General features: G+C 46.2%; 1 protein-coding gene across 1 annotated transcript in view; it reads right to left on the bottom strand.

The window, feature by feature from the left end:
• The window catches only part of LOC147702816 (gamma-aminobutyric acid receptor subunit alpha-1), a 536,635-nt gene that overhangs the window by 122,559 nt on the left and 391,723 nt on the right, over positions 1–22,353 (bottom strand). The window contains exon 6 of the mRNA XM_086931399.1: positions 18,606–18,688. Within this exon, the coding sequence (XP_086787525.1) occupies positions 18,606–18,688 (83 nt within the window). The remainder of the gene's footprint in view (positions 1–18,605; positions 18,689–22,353) is intronic.

Raw genomic sequence — 22,353 nt, 5'->3', positions numbered from 1 at the left:
GTGCATTTCCCCGCACTAAATGGCAGTCACCACGCAGTGCCTGCCACCTGGTGCAGGGAGCTGTAGGGGGGCACCCCAAGTGCAAATTCGACATGCCCCTGCTCAAGGGGGGCCTGCAACGGGCCCCTAAAGTACATCCTCACCAGCCTTTTAATAGCAGTTGAACTGCCATATTTATTTATTTTATTTATTTATTTATTTATTTAATTTATATGGCGCGTTATAACCACCGGGGTCTCTAAGCGCTGTTTGTCCAGATTTACATAGTGAGGTATTGCATTCACTTGATCCCACCTGTACACCTAAAGTCTGCTCCATGCTTGTTTAAACAGTACAGTTTTTAGTTTTTTTCTGAAGGATAGTAAGTTGCTTTCCTTCCTGAGTTCTGGAGCCAGTTTGTTCCATAAGGCTGGGAGTGTGTTGGAAAACGCACGACCCCCCACCGTAGTCAATTTGAAGCGGGATTGGGACAGAAGAGTGGCATCCGACGAGCGCAAAGTCCTACCCGGTGTGTAAGGGGATAGTCGGGATTTCAGATATTTTGGCGCTTTGCCATACAGAGCCTTGTGAACGATGCACAGTCCTTTAAAAACAATCCTCTGACGAATTGGGAGCCAATGTAACTCCTGCATCAGAGGAGAAGAATGGGCAGTCCTGGGTTTTTTGTAGATCAGCCTAGCTGCATCATTCATAACCCCCTGTAGTTTGTCCAGCAGCCGCTGGGGCAAACCTATATATAGGGAGTTCCCGTAGTCCAGCCTAGCCAAAATTGTGGCTGAGACCACGTGTCTCAGAGTAGAGAATGAAAGTAAGGCAGAGATCTTCCTTAGTTGTCTTAGAAGGCCTATACAAGTACCCACCACCGTGGTAACTTGTTTTTCCATGGATAGTTTGTCATCCACATATAGGCCTAGACTTTTAACTGCGGACGCTGGTTTCGGTGGTGTACCCAGCTCCATAGGCCAGAATTTCTCGCTCCAGGGGTTGCCCGAGATGGAGATGGGCAACACTTCCGTCTTGTCTGGGTTGACTTTCAGAGAGTTCTCGGACATCCAGTTGACCGTGGCTTTCAGTATGTCCTGCAGCCTGGTAGATGCTCCCGGGCCATCATCCAGCCGAATGATTATCTGGGTATCATCGGCGTAGTTGTAGACTAGGCAGTCCATCCTATTCAGGAGAGCGATTAGTGGCTGCAGGTAGATATTGAAAAGTAGGGGTGACAAGGCCGAGCCCTGTGGGACCCCGCAGGTGATCGGAGCAGAGGTGGAAAGTAAATCTCCCAACTGTACTCGTTGCGTCCTGCCCTGCAAGAATGATGTGAGCCATGCATGTGCTGTACCCATGATACCAAAGGATCTCAACCGCGACAATAGCTGTTTGTGACACACGGTGTCAAACGCCGCGGAGAGATCCAGTAGTATCAGGGCGCTCGGTGTTTTTACATCAGCCCGAGTTCTGAGCTCATCCAGGATAGATAGCATAACTAGTTCCGTGCTATGATTAGCACGGAACCCTGCCTGATTGGTCTCCAGCAGGTTGTTGCTCTCTAGATGGCCCGAGAGTAGAGCTAACACATGCTGCTCAATCACTTTAGCCAAAAAAGGCAACTGGGAGATGGGCCGGAAATTTTTCAAACACTTCGTGTCCGAACCAGGTTTCTTCAATAAGGGAATCAGGCGAGCCTCTTTAAAAGCTAGAGGGATCTGTCCTGTGCAGAGAGAGGTGTTCAATAGATGCAAAACCTCTTCCTCGATTCCTGGTACTGCCAACTTGAATATATCAGGAGGGCATGGATCCACCAAGGAACCCGATTTAACCCGGTCTATGATTTTGAATAGTTCCTGTTTAGAGATTGGAGAGAACTCAACTAACGGTGAGATATTTAGCGGGGCGGTAAGGTCCGGTGGGCAGGGGCATTCGAGGAGTGTAGTTGCAGCAATTTCATCCAAAATATCGGATATCTTCTTTACGAAGAAGTCCTGAAACCTCTGACAGTCCTCCTGAGTGAACTCGGGACTTTGCCATAGACAGGATGGCGGGATGCAGCATCCAAACCTGGTGGGCGGTGCCTGCTAGGCACACCCACCATATTGTGGATGCAGAGTGGGTACGACAGGCAGTAGTATCAATTGCCTCTGTCGGACCCATAGCGGATGGGCTTTCCGCCCACCAGGTAAACCGCCCGCCATCCTGATATGGTGAGCGGTAAAAGGGCGCCATCATAATAAGACCCTATGCGTTGGTCCAGTTAAGTGTTTGAGGTCTTAGAGATACTTGTGCCGATTCTTTTGTGGAAATATTGCAAAATTCCAGAAAAATTTCGGGAATTTCCATGAAATACCTGTCTGGCATTTCATGCAAATTCTGTTTTTCAGAATGAGCGCCACCTTGTGACCATTTTGGAACAGGGGGTTCATGTTAATCTAATGCGAATAGCACACAATAATGTGCGAATCGACAAAAAGCAGTTCTTTTTCTGTTTGTGCCTGTTATTTCCTTGCTACCGTGACACAAGTTTTACCTAAACGCAGTCTCAATTATGCATCGAGGCTTAATGGTGTTATCTCTGGGATGCTGCATAACAAGTGTAATGCAAAATGTTGGAAAATACCCAAGATTATGCCAGCGTAACTGCATTTTTGGCCAGCCTTATTTTTTAATTAAAATGCATTGTGAGGTTATTACTGATTAGCAGCAGCTGGTCTACTGGGTCTGAGGGGCCATGCCCCTTCACCTTTTTCCCCTCATGAACATTGTCTGTCTGGCTGCAAAAAGGTCAGCCTGACAGACACTGTTCATTTTCATGTCAGGCAGCCAGGAGTTCCCAGCTGCCTGAGATGAACTTTACTGGGCTGAGAATGTCACAGCTTCTGTGGAAGTGACCTCCTCAGCTCAGCAAAGGTCCTTGAGGCCCTCCCCCTCAGTGATGAATGAGGGGTAGCTTCACTAATTGCCTCGCACCAGGGCGCCTCAGTTTTAGGCACTGAAGCGCCCAGGTTCAAATGTCAATCAGTGACACTGCGTCACAGAGTTGAGTGTGGTCAGCAGTCTCACTGACCCCCATCCCAATCTTTGTCGACATAGGGACTGCTATCTTTCCTCATTGGCTTGGAACGCAGCAGTTCCAAGCCTCCTGGGACCTCCAAAGAAGAGCTGCAGGTTACTGTGATTTGGGTTTTATATTAATGTTTGGTGCATGCGTGTATGTTTGAATATTTAGTAATTAGTGCTGTGAATGGATGTGCGTGTGTGCATATGTGTGTGAATGCATGATTGTGTGTGTATGGGTGCATGTCTGTCCCATCCATATCCCTACCTCCTACAATTACCAGCAGCCACTGTAACTGATGGCTCTTCACATATGTTTGTAGGTGGAAAAGCAGTGGCATAGCTAGATGTACTGCCCCTACGTTTGCTACCCAGGTGCAGGTAAGGGCGGGGGTAGTAGCCATTGGACAACTTGTTCTGAGGGGGTGGGCGGGGAGTGGCGGTCGATGGCTGACTTGTTCTCGTGGCCAGTGAAAAGTGGTGGTTGACAGACATGACTCCTGCAGCCCCAAAAGACAGCGCCGGCTGCCCCCCTAGCTACGCCACAGTGGAAAAGGTTGTGAAAATCTTAGCAGAAAAGGATTTTGTAGGAGAATGTGTGATATGGCAACTTTAAAGTCAAACTACATTGTGAATGTTGAATGGTTAACATTGAACATCAGGGTTTCAAAGAAACAAAAAAAAGGATTGAAGGTGTTATTCCAGGCAACAATGGAACAGATATTTGACGATATAGTGCATGTCATTAATCTGGAGTTAAATGGTCAATACTGGATGTATATTTTGGTAAATTGGAAAATGGATTCAGGTCTAAGGCATTTCTAACATTCCACAGCTTTTGTTCTTGAAATAGGTGCAATAGACAAGGAGATCAGGACAGGAGGTGTTGAATTTAGAAGTACACTTTTTGGGCACATCTGCATCAGACAGCAGGAACATAATGCAGTCAGTAGTTCCTGGTTCATATGCAGTCTCTTTTACAGTACCAATAGGAATCTTTTATAGAGAGTGTTAAAAACTTGGGTATTCAACTCGCTTATTATTGTAGTGGCTGTGACTTTAGTTATGCTTTAGAGAACTTTGCATCAAAAGCTCCATCGACAACTTCATCGGAACAACCCCAGTGAAAGGCATCACTGACGCAGGACCTCACATTGCCATCTGCAGCCCCTCGAAACTGACGTATTCTTGGTGTGGGATCTCGCAACCAGGATTAAAGGTACTTTGTTCAACGGGCCTAACCTAACCCAGTCTCGCATTTGACCCATGCTCTATCAAAGTCAGCTCAAACGTGTGACTAGGTGTCTCTGCCCCGTATTACGGATGTAGGTGCAGATGCAAAGAGGCCATTAGGAGGTGCATTGAGTGTGTGCTACAAAGAGGTGGCACATAGTCTGTGCACCCTCTTAAAGGGAGAAAGGGTGGGGCCACTCATCCCCCCCCCCCCTGGAAATGAAGGCAGTCACTTGCCACACCTGACTGAAGAGGGATCTCTGTCTCCACTTTGAACTACAGACTCATTGCTGCCAGCTCAGTAAAAGGCAGAGCAGCTGCTTCATACAGCCCAAGTGTCTTTCACTGATGCTCTGCCCTCGAGGCAGCCACGAATATGTGGCTGTCATGAGAGAAACATATTGTATGTAATTCTGCACACTGTACCAGGTTGTAACCAGTGAACTTCGTTAAAGGTGTGTGATAGTGCAAACAGGGACAATGTGCTGTAAGTGCAATATGGCCCTTAGTGTATAGTTTTAAGGACACACAAACTAAAAGTTTATATATGCTATAAAATAATCTATTTAAGAGTTTAGATTGTATTCAGTTTCGATCTTTACTGAATCCAAAGTCTCAACGATGACAAAGCCTTCCAGTGTCAAAAGCATTTGGACCGTCGACCGATCCCCCAGGAGCTTTCATGTACTAAACCAAGCCATAACCTGCCATTCATTTTGAAAAGTGACGGCCTCAAATCTACGATAAAGAAAAGCCTATTCATTATTCTGATTGTGTTTATTTCTGGAAACAATTCCATGTATGAGCATCAAAATGTATGGCTTATGTTGATGTTAATGTGGGTGTGCTTTCAAAATACAGGAATGAGATTCCAAAAAACATGCAAATGTTGACATTCAAAACACATTTTTGAAATATGGAAATATTTTAGAATTGAAAATAAGGTTTTCTTACAACAGAGCAATTTTCTGTGACAAGTCAGCAATAACTTCTTTTATTAACTTAAGAATTTTAAAAAATGATGGTTCCACCGTAATGACATTGCATTTGCCATGTCTGTCTGGCAACCATTAATGAGAGTTTTTTGGGGGGCATGTCACAAACATACTAAGGGGCAGATTTATACGCCGCAATTGCATCACTTTATTTGACGCAACTACGGCGGAAACAATGCGCCCTATTTACAATGTGACGCATTTAGGAGATGCGTCACGTTGTAAAGCCCTGCACCATAAGGAGGCGTTCCTGCGCAGGGGGGGCGTTCCTGCGCAGGAACGCCTCCTGAAAGTGGCTGAGTGAAATCTATGAGATTTCACTCAGTCACTTTCTGGCCAATGCTGCGTCAAAACCCTGTGCCTGCTTGAAGCAGGCGTAGGTCTTGATGTAGCATTGTGTAGATGGGGCACCCCCGAGCCTTGCTGGAGCTGCGTCACGCTTGCGACGCAACTCCAGCAATGCGCCACATTTCCAGCACAGATGCGTCACGCATCTGTGCCGTTTTTGCACCATGGTGTGCCGCATTATAAATGCGGCGCACCATGGGTGGCGTAGCTGTGGCGCACGTTAACTGGCGCATCCCTCGGGATGCGCCAGTTAACATAAATCTGCCCCTAAATGTCTGTGGGTTTCAGTGATAAAAAAAATGTAAACTTCATCCTAAAAGATGTCTTATTGAGTACAAATTATAGTACAAAGAAAAAACGTGTAATAGTCCTAATGATGAGGTCTATATTTCGGTGCTATTGCCAAATATTCCTGCTAACTCATGACCGCTCCTACCGAAGTCCAGATGCCGAATTCCCTTCTGCCCAATTTTTAGGCTAGTGAGAGGCAGAGATAGTGCTGCGCTCAATGAAGAACCTCTTTCTTCACCTCCACCAGTGAACAAACATTAACCATTCCTCATTTGGGTTGATACATCAATCTCATAGTGCTAAGCAATTATAGGTGCCAGATCAGTATTAAAGTATCAGCTCTTGAGTGAAGAAGATCTGTCTCAAACATCCACACTTTTTTGTTGCCTGATTGAGGCATTGGAAGCCACCAACATACTTTTGACCAAGAGCTGTGTGTGGCTTCTTGCTCCCAGCTGTGGGTGCCTCATGGAGTGTCATGATATTCTTCCACATCCTCATGCCCAGGTTACAAGCTAGATAGGAAACTATAGGGAATTCTGAGACTTGGATATAGAGCCAAGAGTTCCTGATCCCCTTGCATCCAGCAGATGGATGAACTGAACTATACTCCTGGGGTGCAGGAGCACCAAATTGTCTTAAGGGCAACACAGGATTTCCCTTGACACTACCTCATTACTATGGCTTTGAGGTCCATAAGCACTTAAGACTAGGCCATCTATATCACCTAGGCATGGTGCAACCCTGGCATTCTCACCCACACGATAACACACACACTCACACACACACACAAAAGGTAGGGATTATCCTATGCATTTACCCTTGCTGACATTGTCCTTACTTTTTTCTGTTAGACAACATTTGTGATGTTCAGCTAGGTGCCCATTAAGTGCTGCTGTCAGAAAAGGTCATTAGCCATGGCAGTTGTTCTACTGCCATGTTGCCATGCACCCTAGTCCCACCAGAGCCACTGCCTTTACAGAGCTTCAATGGAGAGTAAATGCCACAATTGACTACAACAGGACAACAACAACATTTAAATTTGTGCAAAGGTAGCAATTATTTAACCACTGTCCGTCACTGGGTATGTTTTCAAGCCTTATTTTAGAGTATTACACAAAGGCTTCATTGCATCATATGTAAAGGTGATATATAATATATTACAAAAGTGACAGTAATTCCTCTATAGTTCTGGTTAAGTCAAACTTTCCATCGAAACGATACAAAAAAACTGTTGATTTAATTGCGTTCCTCATGGCAAGTTTTGCGCGGATCCATCAAGTAGGGGTTTAAAAATAGAGGGTTAGTTCAAAAACATTATATTTCTCAATTTAAACCTCACATGATTCTTTGTTCCTTGACACAGAAAGAACAGCTGGAAGGAACGATACCCGACCTGCTGTCTAAATTGAACTTTGCTGAAGGACTTGCCCTTGCTTGGTTTGCTATAAATCCGTTCAGTCATTTTTGACAAAATAACATTTAAAAAGCACTTCATCTGGACATGAATAGGTTACATTTTAGAACTATCTGGACTGTTGATTTGTGAATCCTTTAAAAATTTGCTAATCCAATAAAAAATCATAAAGGTAAACCATAAGGCTAGAGATCTTTTTCTCCCTTTATTCATAGCGGATTCAAGAATGTACAGCACTCTGAATAGCTGTCATAGAAATATTGTTGTTGCAGCTGTCTTTACCTAACAAGCTACACTGAGCACTCTGTTGGGTAAAAGAAGGAGGAAAGGTGAACCCTGACAATAAATAAGTATAACAAGAATTTTTATCCTGGAATTCACAAATCCTATGCTGGATTGTGGATATCTGTGGGCCCTACTGTGCCTCGGAATTCACAAAACTAGAATAGAATTTGTGGAACTGTGATAGAGAATGGAAAAAATTATTCAGTGCACTATTGCAATTCTTGGTCTACTGCCACAAATGGGGTTTTGTTTGTACATGGTGGGGTGGGAGTAAGGCCTGGCCACAGTCCAGGCCCGGTGGCCACCTGTGTTGTGCACTACTATGGATAAGATGGCCACCCATGGCGACTAGGATAAAGCGGTGGCTTGCTGTCTGCAGTGGGTTGGAGACAGGGCCTGGAGATGAGGTCCCGCAGGGCTACGTGGAGCAGGAGTTACTGCCCATGGAGTGTTGTGTGAGGGCTTGCCCACAGGCCATGCGCAGTGAGGGGGAGAGAGGAAGGCCACCTTTTGAGGGTCTGGTGCAAGGCCTGGTGCCCAGTCTGGAAGTTAACTTCACCTCTCCGAGCAAAAAGGCCCTATGCTGCTGGTGTTGCGGCAAATGTACGGCTGGGTGCAGGGAACACTGAGATGTGATGTATGATTAAAAAAACACTGAAAAAGAGCCTAAAAAATCGACCCAAATAACCACAGTTATTACTATTAAAAAATAAAACAGTACTGAAATTTGCAAGTTAGGATTAGGGGCACATTCCATAACTCTCATAAAAGCTACTCAAAGGATAACCCACCCACCAAATGTAATGCTTATGACCTCACAAAATTCAGACTGATAAATAACATATAAAATATAACTAAACAACAACATATAAACAAATCAGATAATGAGAGTACATTTAAAGTTATCTCTGTCAAAGGGGAAAGGGTAATGTGATATACAATATCACCTGTAGGATTAATTGTAACTTTCATTAAGGATTTGGTCATGAGCATTGCATTTGATGTCAATTATGGCTTGTGCAGCTGTTGTACAAGTTAGGGGGTTATGGGGTTGTGTTCCTAACCATTATTTGCAAAGCCAACTTTCGACCCATCTCGCTGCTGCCCTATTTGGCAAAAGTTCTAGAGGCGCACGTGGCCAAGTGCCTCTCTAACTTTCTTGAGGAATCCTCCTGCTTCGACCCCCACAGGCAGGCTTTCGGCCTGCACACTCCACTGAAGCAGTAGTCACGACAGTCTTGGACACCCTGCGTGACTGCGCCGACAGACGCTCCCCACAGGCCCTGGTGCTCCTGGACCTTTCGGCCGCTTTTGACACGGTCGATCACAACATATTGGTCGACCGTGTCGAACAGGCCGGCGTCCGGGACCTAGCAGCCTGTTGGTTGAGATCCTTCTTGACAAACCGCAACCAAACACTACGCCTTGGTGATCTAATGGGTGCCAAACAGGCCATCACCTGCGGAGTGCCACAAGGTTCCTCCCTGTCACCTCACCTATTTAATCTTTACATACTTCCCCTGATTCAGACCCTAAGAGACAAACAGGTGAGAGTCTTCAACTACGCAGACGATTTACAACTGCTCTTTACCATCGACAACACTGAAGACTCCATACTGCACTTTCAGTACACCATGAGTTTCATTAAAACTTGGATGGACCAGAACCAGCTCAAACTAAACCCGGGGAAAACCGAGTTAGTTTTGACCGGCGACAGCACTAAGTACTGGGGCCTCCACTATTGGCCCTCTGAATTAGGCCAAGCTCCAACACCTTCCTTGTCAGCCAAAACACTTGGAGTCACCGTGGACCGCGACCTATCACTGAAAGCGCAAGTAGGTCAGGTGGTCTCCAAGTGCTTTTTCCAACTAAAGAAAATTCGGAAGGTACGCCGTCTGCTTACTTCAGAGGCAATCACCCAGGTTGTGATCTCAACTGTACTGTCCCATCTGGACTACGCGAACGCCATCTACCTAGGTCTTCCCAACTACCTAGTTAAGCGACTCCAGATGGTACAGAACCATGCCTCAAGGCTAATCCTGAACCAACCTAGGCGACACGCAGCTACCCCTCTACTAAAGAAACTACACTGGCTCCCAGTAACCCAGCGCTGTGCCTTTAAAACTGGTTGTATAATCTTCAAGTCCCTCTATTGTAAAAGCCCCTCATTCATTAACCAACTGTTTTCCAGATATACTCCATCCCGCAACCTACGCTCACTCCATTTAAGCCTCCTGCAGATGCCCTCCTTCAAACTTAAGCGCGAAGGAGGCCGTAGGTTTGCGACCCTTGCTTCCTGCTTGTGGAATTCCTTCCCCCTGGAGATCCGGAATTGTCAAGACCTCCTCTCTTTCCGGAAAGCCTTGAAGACCTGGCTCTTCAGACAAGCATTTCAATAACGCAACTCCCCCCCTTTGTTCATGTTACTGATGATCACAGCGCCAAGAAACCAATCGGTGAAAGCGCGCTTTAGAAATATTTTAATAACATAACATAACATTTCTGTGGTGTTAATTTATAACAATAAGTGTACTATAACAGTGTTTTTAGGTATAATAATGATAGATAGATAGATAGATAGATAGATAGATCGATAGATAGATAGATAGATAGATAGATAGATAGATAGATAGATAGATAGATAGATAGATAGATAGATAGATAGATAGATAGATAGATAGATAGATAGATAGATGTGTTCACTGAAAAAACAAAGGTTAAAGTTGGTTATGGTAGTAATGTCTTACTTTACTGAAAAAATCAAAGGTTAAAGTGACTATATAGTTAGTGGAAAATTTCAGTTAAAACATACCAGCGTAAGCACTGAAATTCACCAGTTATAGCTAACTGAAGTAACTTGCGTGTTGATGAACCATGTCTGAGCAAAAAAATGTTTTCTCTCATGATTTTCTCATAGAGGTTATAGAAGGAGCGCCAGGAGCTAAAATCAGAGTGTAATTTTCATTAAGATCACTTTATCTTCCCAGCTATATAGGAATGAAGGCTTATGTTTTGTTTAAAACATGTACTACCAAAAGCAGGAGCACCCCGTCAGTTGATTCTCCAGTACTATAGATTCACCACATCGTTCTAATGAACAAGAGGAGAATATTCTGTATATATGACAGAAGTGTGGCACATGTGAATGTCATCTTCATAGAATCAAAGCTGTAGAGCTGAAAGCAATTAATTTAGAAATTAACAAAATGAGGGGTTTCGTTTTGTCATAGAAATTAAAGTTAGTGCCCTACAAGCTCACATGAAAACACGTTTTTGATAAATTCTCAAATATTTTTCTCATTGCTGCCACAAAAAAGGCTGACATGCTCAGTGAAAGGTTGTTCAAACAGCAGCAAAGTTTGTTCCTCAGTGTTCTATTGCAGCCTTACCATGGAGTTCTAATGAGCACCTTAATGGAATCAAAACTGTAAAATGGACTGTGTTTCCTACAGGTAAGACTACAGTAAAGTAATAAAATGAGGGGGTATGTTTGCCATAGAATTTAAGGCTAGCAATGTAGAATGTTAAACTGTGGACATATTTTCAATGAGTTCTCAAATGTCTTTTTCATCTATTTCAGCAAAACATTCTGACATGCAAAGTGAAACATCAACTGCTGCCTGTGGGTTAACTCTCTAATAATCTATTTCATCATCATCACAACTGAGCACTAACATTTTGTATGTATGACAAAATTGAGGCACTTCTGAACATCATTTTGTTGAAATAGGGGGTGTTCAGTTTAAAGCTTCTCCTGAGGGGAACTAACTATAATTTGCATCCCTATGGTGCACTCCTTATGACCTCACATATTACAGCACTCATAACAAGACAAATGGCATCATTGATGACATAGCTCATGACATCTTAGTCACAGCTTCTAGCTATGGCCCGCCTCCAATCCACATTAGAACTTGGACTCAGTGCCTAGAAACCTGCAGGGTCCTGCACCCAAGTCTATGCAAGCATCAAACCTGAACTGGCACCATTTTCAGGCATATGTTGGATAGGTTGCACACAGGGCTTAGGCTGTTGCCAAGGTTTGCCCCCACCCCTTCAAAAGGGGCCAGCCCCCACTATGCAGAGACTTTGGACATACATAGTGGAAGTTGCCTGGAAGGCCTGGTGTCGCACCAGACCCTACATACAACTTATAGAAATGGTTGGGCAGTGGGCTTGCCCTATGTCCAGTCTCACACCTTACTTGCTCAGCCATCAGCCAGTCACGCAAAGGTTGACCAAAGGGTTTATTGTTCAATGATGTCCAGCAGCCAGCTCTCCATAAATGACCTCCCCCACTGCACCCATCCTTTGGGTGAATACAAGTAAAGACAATGCTATCCTCCAAAAGTGCATTATTTCTGAAATATCAAATTCTTTGCATCTTTTGAAAGCTTACAGACAAGTTTATAAGAATCCAACTATCGATTTAGATTGTTTTATTAATCCTAATTCAAAGAGCCTATATTACGCTTGGAAAATCATTGGTCAATCTCATTAGTAATTTTGTTATTTAATATAATCACTGTCATCAATTATGTCATTTAACATGTCATGAGATCTGTAATGTATAAGGTCTTAAGTCCAATTTGTAATTAATTCACTACACTGTAACTGCTGTATTTTTTTCGGTTTCCTATGGCAACTTATGTCTCATTTCAACACCTAACTATAACATCACTTTTATCGTTGTTTTTTAAGGAATGTGTGTGTGTGTGTGTATAATATAAAGCTTCCCTGCACTAACGCCGCGCACACCACTCCTTACCTTGGACTCAGCCTGCTGTGAGCCGCCACGCCTCGCCGGACGCGGCTTTTAGCGGCTGCTACACTTTAAGGGGCATCACCTGTGGACCAGCAAACCGGCAGGGCTGCGAGGGTAGAGCGGAGGACTCCACGGACCAGGAGTCCCCGCGCGCCCGATTCCAGCTGGGCTCCTCTCCCTGCTGGCCCCGCCCCCACCTCCGCAAGCCTTAAGCGGGAGACAAGCGCACCTTGGGCGGATTCCCTGCACTAACGCCGCGCACACCACTCCTTACCTTGGACTCAGCCTGCTGTGAGCCACCACGCCTCGCCGGACCCGCATCGCGGGTCCCGCTTCGCGGCTTTCAGCGGCTGCTACACTTTAAGGGGCATCACCTGTGGACCAGCAAACCGGCAGGGCTGCGAGGGTAGAGCGGAGGACTCCACGGACCAGGAGTCCCCGCGCGCCCGATTCCAGCTGGGCTCCTCTCCCTGCCGGCCCGCCCCCTCGGTGTTCTTTGCAAATCTACAAAAAGGAGGCAACAGCCCCGCTGCGCGGGAGCGCGCCGGGAGAAGCCCGGGACAAGGGCGGGACCGTCTGTGGCCGTCCGGGGCTGAAGGAGGCCGGGCCGGGCCCATTCCCTTAATTCCAGTCTCCAATACAAACAAGGTAATGCGCTCGCCACCACCACGAGAAACTCCATCAAGGGAAGGGGCCTCCAGTACAGGGACTTTGGACAATTATTTTAAATCTGCTAAGGGAGATGTGGGCAAGGAAAGCTCACTAGAGAAACGTAGGGCGGAGCGTAGGCGCTCCATAGAATCCATGAAAAACAGACCCTTGACTGAGATTATCCCCTACCCTATCTCCCAAGAGGAAGGTACGCCCCCTAACAGCCCAAATCCCCCGACCCTTGAGGACTTTCCCCTTCTACTTAGGGATATTCCCTCCACCCCAGGGAGAGTGCCCAGAAAGTACGCAGACCCAACCCCCCCATTGTTATCCGCTACTCCTGTTAACTAGGTAACCCAAACTCCCCCTATGCAAATAGCGAAGAAGAGTAAGCCAAAACCAAATGTTGTGGTGGAGGTACATAGGCCTCCGCCTAGTAAACGTACTAGGAAGTCAATAGGGGGACGGGGGAAAGCTAAACTATCTCATCTTGATTTCGGCAAGAAACACACTAATATACTCCTACCGGGGAAGTTTAATGAGATCGTGCCTACCATTCCACCTCCTAAGGCTCAAAGCCCCACCATAGCTGTTACTACCAAGGAACCAGAGGCTAACACATCGAACAAAATCCCTCCACTCACAGCCTCAGGGAGTATCGAATTTTTATTCCGCTCCCTCCTGCAGACCATTAGCGATAGTTTGAAAAAAGTTGAGATTAGGCTCACTTTATTAGAAACATCTCTTACTACCCTGAACACCTTAGTCAGTAAGCAAACTAAGCTAGTGGGAACTCACCTTTCTGTAGGGGACCCTCCAAAAGTAGGAGCTTCAACAATTGCCAACAAGCCCCCCCCCCAGAATGCGCCATCTGCCCCCCCTTGCAACCACTTATGGCTATCCAACTCCAGGCACAGCATAACAACCAAACTAATGGTCCTACACAATCAATAGACCATGCCCCTCATAGATCTCAGGTGGAGACTAATGCAAGATGCCAAGAAGACGGTAAAGCCCCCCCACACTCTCCGGTCCGGCCAGCCCCAAGACCACGGAGGCCAGACCTCCCGCCAGAAGCCAATAGCCTAACGGTGGTTTTAGCAGGTGCCCCCATCTAAGATCAGTGGAAAATGAAGATTAACAATCCCTTAAGAAAAAGGTCATCAAATGGCTTAATTGGAACCGACCCCTACCATCCCATTTTAACAACGAGATTATTATGGTGAGAAGGGTCCCTTGGCTAGGGAAGACCAGAAAAACCATAATAGGGGACTGTATTCTGGTAACTTTTAAAGATCCGGGCACTGTTCTGCACATCTGTGAAGGAGTAAATAGATCACTGGATTCCACCATCCAGACCCTCCCAGTATCCTTCTTCTTCCCCCCCATTCGCATGCACCAGGCCCCATCGCATGATGAATGGACAAGGGTGGAACGCAGACGCAGACACAAGGACTATGCACAACGCCCGCATTTCCAACCACCGGACACACCCTATTTCCATTTTAATCGTTTCAATTGCTTGAACGGCTTGGACGGGGTTGACTGACTCACTGTACACAAGTCAGTGACCTGGGATAATGGCTCCTGCGGACTTTCTGAACCTCCCACCGTGGCTACTGGCATAACCTCTGGCCTATCGAACGATCTAGTGACTCTCGATTACGGCATCAGTGGATCTCCCCATTCATCCGCTGATAATGTAGCCGCAGCTGAGGGGATAGCCAATGACCTTTTGCCTGCGGACAATGGTTCGCTTAGACTCTCTGAGCCACTTGCACCCACTGCTGCCCTTGCCCCAGGCCTTGCGACAGAAGTGGTGCCCGGAACTATCTCCCCTAACCCCTATGGCATGGCAACAGACACCCCTGAATATTTGAAGCTAATTTGCTGGAACATTGCGGGATTGGCCAACAAACTGGGTGAGCCGGACTGGGCAAACTACATCGAGACTGGCGACGTATGTATGTTCCAGGAAACCTGGGCCAGAGAGGAGTACAGGCACCAAGGCTATACATCATTCTCCATTCCAGCAAGGTGGGAAGGCAAAGGCCGTCCATCAGGGGGGCTCACGACGTGGGTTGCATCTCATTTGGGCTGCGTGGCCACACGGTGGCCGTTTAATTCTGATGATATCCTTGTGGTCTCACTACTATGGCCAAACAAAGTCAAACTTGTGCTGGTTAACATCTATTCCAGGACGATGGGAATGACAAAGGAATCACCAACCATTGATGAACTTTCGAATTTTTTATCTGAACTGCCGAATGATTCATACTATGTGGTGGGTGGGGATTTTAATTCTCATTTTGAGCCACTCCCCGGCCTCTTGGAAGGGTTCACATCGGAAGAAGAGGCTAGGTAGGCAGTACCCTCGGTGGAAGCTCCACCCCCGAAAGCCTGGACCCCACTAGCACTGCAAATTACTGCCCTCACTCTAAGGTTCGGACTCAGAGCCTGTAATGGGCGAACGAAATCCGACATACCCAGTAAAAATACTTACAATAGACTGGGGAGAGAGTCCCACTTGGACTATGTCTTGGCCCAACTAGTGAGGTGGCCGACAATTCAGGATTTTAGGGTGATGGAAAGGACCGATAGCGACCACAACGCCCTTGAGCTTGACCTTGTTCATCCAGGCCCCCAAGCTTCAGTGTCTAAAGTGGAAGGGAACAACCCCGCGCTTCTCCTGGATAACAGCAGGAGAAGAATTAGGTGGGAGCACCTGGTTACAAACAAGGATAAACTCCCTCTGCTCTATGCGGAGATTACTCCCATCTTGGAAATCGTGGGGAGCCTTGACATCGAGGCAAACAATAGAGACTCACAGATCAAACTGTATAAAGCCCATGAGGAACGTATAAAAGCTGCGGCACCTCATTTCACTTGTAGTTCACGAAAGCCAAGAGAGAGGCGCCAAGGTAAAACACTGTGGTACAATATAGCATGTAGACGGGCCAAAACAGAACTTCTTGGAGTAATTAAGGAGGGTATAGGAGCGGAACGCCTTAAACAAAGCAGGCGAGCCTACAAGAAGCTTCTTGTCCAGGCTAAAGCAGAATGGGAGGAAAACCAGTGGGAAGAACTCAGTAAGGCCCTAGCGATCCAAGATCAACGCTTGTTCTTGAGGATCGTGAATGGGGGATCAGGGAGTTTACATTCGGCACTAGAGCCTAATATAGCACCTGGGGTGTGGCAGGCCCATTTCCAGTCCCTATACAGCTCTGAGCCGGGAGAAGTCCCTGCTCCTATTGAGGTGGATTGGCCGGGCTGCCAAGGGGACCCAATAACACTAGGTGAGGTTACTGCTGCTATCTCAGGTCTGGCTTCGGGGAAGGCGCCGGGACTGGACGGCTTACCGGGGGACTTGTTTAAACAGGAGCCCACTGTCTGGGCGCCTTACCTTGTTGCCCTTTTCAACAGTGTTCTCGGTGGGATGGAAATACCTAGTACTTGGCTGGGGGCAGAGGTGGTCCCCATCTTTAAAAAGGGCTCGCCCCTCCTCCCAGCCAACTACAGACCGATTAGTCTGATAGATGTAGCACAGAAGCTGTTCGGTAGGGTTTTGTTGAACAGGCTTCAGGATTGGATGGAGGAGGTGGGCGCCCTTAGTCCATACCAGGCGGGATTTAGGAAGGGGGTATCCACAGTGGACCAGGTTTTTAGATTGAATCTAATCTATTGGAGGACAGCAAAGTTCGAGGGCGGCAGTTTGTACACAATTTTTGTGGACCTACGGGCTGCCTTCGACTTGGTGCCCAGGGGGAAACTTTGGAGCATCCTGGCAGAGATGGGTGTCCCCCCAGATATCCTATTGATCTTGCAGAGGCTGCACCACAATAATTACGCCCGCGTGAGGTGTGGGAGGTCGGGGGAACTCACTGACAGATTCCCCGTTGGCCGAGGGGTAAGACAGGGCTGCGTGCTGGCGCCGAACCTGTTTTGCCTCTTTGTCAACGGGGTAATCGCCCATCTCAATGCCACCGACTATACTGACGCCCCCAAACTAAATGGCAGCAGGGTGCCCGCAATTATGTTTGCGGACGACACACTGTTGCTATCTAAAACCCCCATGGGTATACAAAGGATACTTGATTCCTTCGTGGCTTTCTGCCTTGGTAGAGGGCTAGAAATCAATGCTACAAAAACCAAATTCATGGTTTTGAACCCGAGCCAGAAACAGCGCCCGAATCCACAACTGGGAGCCGAGCGGCTTGAGAGAGTAGCCACCTTTGAATATCTTGGTGTGACCCTCAATGAAACCATGACCTGGGGATCCCACCAGAGTAGGGCAAACCTTAAACTAATACAAACTACTGGGGGCATCTCCCAGATGATGACCGGCTCGTCATACCGCCCATTGGGGGCTTTAATCCAGATATATAAGGCCCAGGCTAGGGGGGCGATTATGTACGGGGCTGAATTGTGGGGCCATATGCCCTGACGGAACCTGTCACTAACAGAAAATAAGTTCATAAGACAGATAGCCGCACTCTCCCCTAGTACCCCGCTCCTCCCCTTGAGGCTTGATTTAGGGCTACGACCATTAGCTGACGAGATAAGTCTGAGACCCATAGCCTTCTGGCGTAGGCTGTGGAGCAGCAATGATCTCGCCGACTATAGGGCGGAACTGGTCGAACTACTGAATCACCCCAAGGCGCTTAGCATTCCCTGGGTCAAAAATATTCAAGTCACCTGTGTGGAACTGGGGCTCCCTGATTTGTGGACTGAGCCGGCGATTGTAGCATCAAACATCTCCAAGAGGTCCCTGGCGAATTTGTACCATGAACACAAATGGGCTAGGGCCCAAGCTACACAGCCAGATGGGTCCCTATCATCTGTGTTCCTGCAAAGCAAGGATCTCTATAGATTTGAGAAGGCATTGGATCCTATCTATCCCATACTTGCTAGGAAGCTGTTCCTCCAATGGAGATACGGCACATTGCCTTTTCGGTCCTTTACAAGCTCCTGGTCATCGGCTTCCTCCACAAAGCACTGTCCAGTCTGTGCTGACAAGGAGTAAAACGACTTGCACGTGGTCTTCTTCTGCCCAGCCTACAAGGCAGCTAGAAAATACTGGCTCCTCCCTTTGATAAGGAATTTGGGTGGCAGGGAATACGCACCAATGTACAGGATTTTAAAATCCGATGTTTCCGGCCCAACTGTTTTTGCACTTTCCAAATTCTTTACTAATGTTTGGTATACGCGTAATCGCTTTTTAAAAATGCTGGGTAGTACCTAGAAATTCTTCTCTTTTTTAAGATGTTTTAAGTCTGTATAAGATCCTTTTTAACATATGTACTTAATGTTTTATCTGTTTATGACAGAGTCACATGTGATTTTTTTATTTGTACTGTGTATCTTTTATGACCGAATGGTCGATATAAAGATTGGAATGATAATATAAAGCAGTTACATCTCTTTGCACACCAGTAGAGACAAAACTTGCAATAGTATAGTTACATGAATAACAAACTAATACACATTTTATCTTCTTGATTTCAGCAAAATACACACAAATGTTGTCGAAAAGAGATAAAAGAAAGCTTCAGTAAAAAGAAGACTGACTTACAGCTTCCAAATTTTAAGGGGCAAGCATGTGCATCCATTGGAAAGTCTTCTAAATGCATTGGACATTCTGCTCTCACAGTCAATCTGTAATATGTTGAAAAGTAACAAGAATTAGCAGGTAGCTGCATGCATGTTTAAGAAGATTTAATATGTAAATAAACTGAACATCAATTTAAAAAACTTGAGAGCCAGGAGTCAAAATTCACATAAATTCAGCACAAATAAAATCAAAGTTTCTTTAGTATACATGAAGCACGCCATTGCTAAGACACTAACTCCGCCTTCTCTTCCACATGAGAAACCTGGTGCTCAGTTCTCTTGCCTAGAAGTAAATGAAGTGGGTCCCAAAAGGTCTTTGGCTCTTAAATGTCAATATGCATTCAACAGATTCAGTCAATCATCTCCCTTACTTACTGGCAGCTTAAGAAAACTGATTTCCTTAATTGCCAATTTGATTCTGGATGATAAACCTTCCTAATGTCCGTTGATAGCAGAGTGTCTTGAATGACCTTCCTTAGCCTTGGTACTTCAAAATAGCATGGGCAAGGTATGGGGGCAGAACGTACCCAAACTTACAGGGGCAGTAGCGAGTGAACTAACAAATTGCCCTTTCTTGTGCAAAGCAGGGAATTGTCAAAGATGCCCCACCCGTGGACAAGTCAGGGGGCTGAAAACTACATTTCCCACTCCTTGCCAAGCCAAGTAGAGCCAATAATAACCCCCAAAACCCTCAGGTAAGCATGGGCGAATTTTGCAAATCTCGCGTTCGCGAATTTTACGGATTTGCGAACTCGCAATCCGCAAAATCCGCGAATTCTCGCGAATTTGCGGATTTTTTTTTGTGTTTGCACGGGTTTCTGCCAGTTCGCGAGGGTTTTTTACAATGTCGCAAATTGCGAACTTACCTGTCGGGTCGCAAGTTTCGCGAACTTGTTGTTTCTACGTGTCCAGCCTGTTTGGGACACTCTTCTTCATCACTGCCACTCTCTGTCACCACTGCCACTCTCTGACTACTCATGCCACCCTCTGGCCCACCCATGCCACCCTCTGTTTCATCACAGCACCCTCTAGTTGTCCAGTCAGTGTACATTATTGTGGCAACGCAAGCACACCTTCCCTGCCTCAAGTGACCTGAATTAATTTGGGGCTGATTAATGTGTCACAGAATATTTTTTTAGCTGGCACCTGCTTCCTTAGTGCTTCCTGATTAGTGATCTTTTGCACTTGCTAAGTGCTTTCATTGTTGCAAAATTAGTTACAACACCTGCCCTGCCCCAACTGACAATAATGCATTAGGGGCTGATTAATGGATTTGAACTTCCAGCCTGGCTCCTGCTTGTCTCCCTTAGCTGTAATTCAGGACCTTTGTGGCATATGTGTAACTATTCTGAGGTTCAGAGCAGGGTCACATAATAGTTTCAACTGGCAACTGAACTCTGGAGGGGCCCCTCAGGAAGCACTACAGGAAATGGCTACTAATGATGAGCCTGAACTTTTGAACCTGGTAAGTAGTTACTTTCAGTTTTGCTAAGATCGTATTTCTGCAATTTTGCACTTATTCGCGGGGCGCGAACTCACGCGAACAGTGCGAACAGTGCGAGCAAAATCCGCTGCTCGCGGATTTGCGGATTTTGCGGGAGATTCGCGAATCTCGCGGATTGCGAATTTACCGAAAATCCGCAAAATCCGCGAGCGAAACGGATTTTCCGCCCATGCTTACCCTCAGGCAAGGTGGGAATTCCACAATTTCCCCTCGCCATTCTCATATCTGAATGAATCCCTGCTAAACTCAGCTAGCGCTTCCTAAATAAATGCCAATTATTAGCACTCCAAACGTTTCCTGACTTTACCTCTTTAATTTTGCCTAATAACGTTTATGTGTTTCAGAGTCGGCAAAGAGACCCCGTCCTAATGGTTCTAATGCACTCCTCATATAACATTAATTTTTTAATCTTCAATGTCTTTGTGCTCGTTGATGAAACTGGATGGAATTAATGAACAGTTTCAGTATACCATACCTCTATCCAAGAAGGATTTTGTAACCGTCTATGAACGTGGAAATAAAGAGTGGTCGCAAGCGTGCATCATCGCGTGTTAATTTCCATTCAGAAAATATACAGCTGCGGGTATAACAATATCTTCTAGACCGCACCTGAGAAACTATAGGGTTACCAAGTAATTGTTATTAGTACTGTAGTCTTGCTTCTTTTACAAAAGATCTATAGGGATATCTAGTATGTCCATATAAGTTGTTTGAATACATCTGTTTATTGTCATTTTATGCCTGCTTTTTGTTGTCCTCATCAGTCTGGGGGCATACTGAGGGTTTGCTGTCCCAGTCTTCACTTGACTGTCACTGAGAGAAGAGAAGGTGAGGCTCTGTTGCTAACAAGCGTGTTTCTGCCGGCAGTGCAGGTCGCCCTCAGGCTTTGCCCGGGTGAAGACCAGGGCAAGATAGGCCCATCTCAGCCCGTTAGAGACTGAAATCGGTTGGACAGGACCACCCCCCCTTTCGCACGTCACTTTTTCGCCAAGCCTGTTGTTATGATGATGGGGAAGAGAAAAACAGCTATTTCCTTAGTGGTTAAGTCCAGCTCTTCAGCAACAAGTATCATGACCTCTCTAACAAATGACTTGGGTGCTATAAACAAAGAGGTCAATAAGGTTGAGGAGAGTATAAACACCAAACAACGTGCAGCAGACACAACAGTAATCGTTCAGGCCCTGGCAGTGGCACCATATTACAGTTGTTCAATGTCAGTGTCAGCAGTTAGCACCGTAGATGCTTTGGGTTTGGCTGGCACATGTGTCACGAGTGATTTGTTGACAATTGAACCCGCCTCATCTACTGATCCTTTAGTGCTAAACCCTAAGTAATCCAAATCAGATACCTGTATGAGAAGGCAAAAAAAGTTCAATACAGGGGACCCCACACTTAAATCCCCCTGAGAAACATGACCAAACACAAGGTGTTTCGGCCCCGATTGTGTAGATATAGAATTTGAGGCGGCAACCCCAGAAACCCTTGGGTAACAATAATTACCAGTCATTAGAGCTTCTGGTGATGGAGTCAGTTAATAGAGTCTCTAATAGACTTGAAGCCCTGTAGTCTGCTGTTAGGAAATGGTTTGCTTTGGTTTAATGCAAAAATAATCAATTAAGAAGCAGGACCATGTGGGGGAGAATTAATTTAGGATTAATATGCTTCAAAGTAGGTAGTCAAACTGGGGGTTCTCTTTGCACAGCAACCAAACATAATTAGAACAACTCCCACAACCTTGTGTTCAGCATAGCCAGGTGAAACTGGACACTGCATTGGCAAGTAATTGCCACCAATTACTCTTTGAAGTCACACCATATGTACTCATCCCAAAGAACCTTCTACCCATCTGCAAGGATCAAGGAGAAAGATGAAGAGCGCTATGCAATAAAGTTAAGCATTGGGTGAGGAACAGATTGTTAAGAGCAACAGGTCTTTTGGTGGTAACTAATATGGTATGATGTGTTCAATTGATTGAGAGATAAAGAATGGAAAGGGGTGACCATTCGGTCCCCCCGAACGTATGGTGGAGTACCACGATCCCCCCGGGAAGCCATCTTGGGCGGGAGGCGAGTCTCGGCTGGTATGCCCGAAGCGGCGTAGCCGGGGCGCGCCTTTTTCCCGCCCTAGAATGGGCTGGCCTAGACACCGACGCGGCCGGCCACGCCCTCGGAGGCAGGCGGGGGCGGGTTTACGCCCGCCCTGAAGA

This window comes from Lissotriton vulgaris, chromosome 7 (genome assembly GCF_964263255.1).
Source record: "Lissotriton vulgaris chromosome 7, aLisVul1.2, whole genome shotgun sequence".
Classification (NCBI taxonomy): Eukaryota; Metazoa; Chordata; class Amphibia; order Caudata; family Salamandridae; genus Lissotriton; species Lissotriton vulgaris.
The sequence above is the reverse complement of the archived record's forward strand: the minus strand, read 5'-3'. Positions and strand labels throughout refer to the sequence as shown.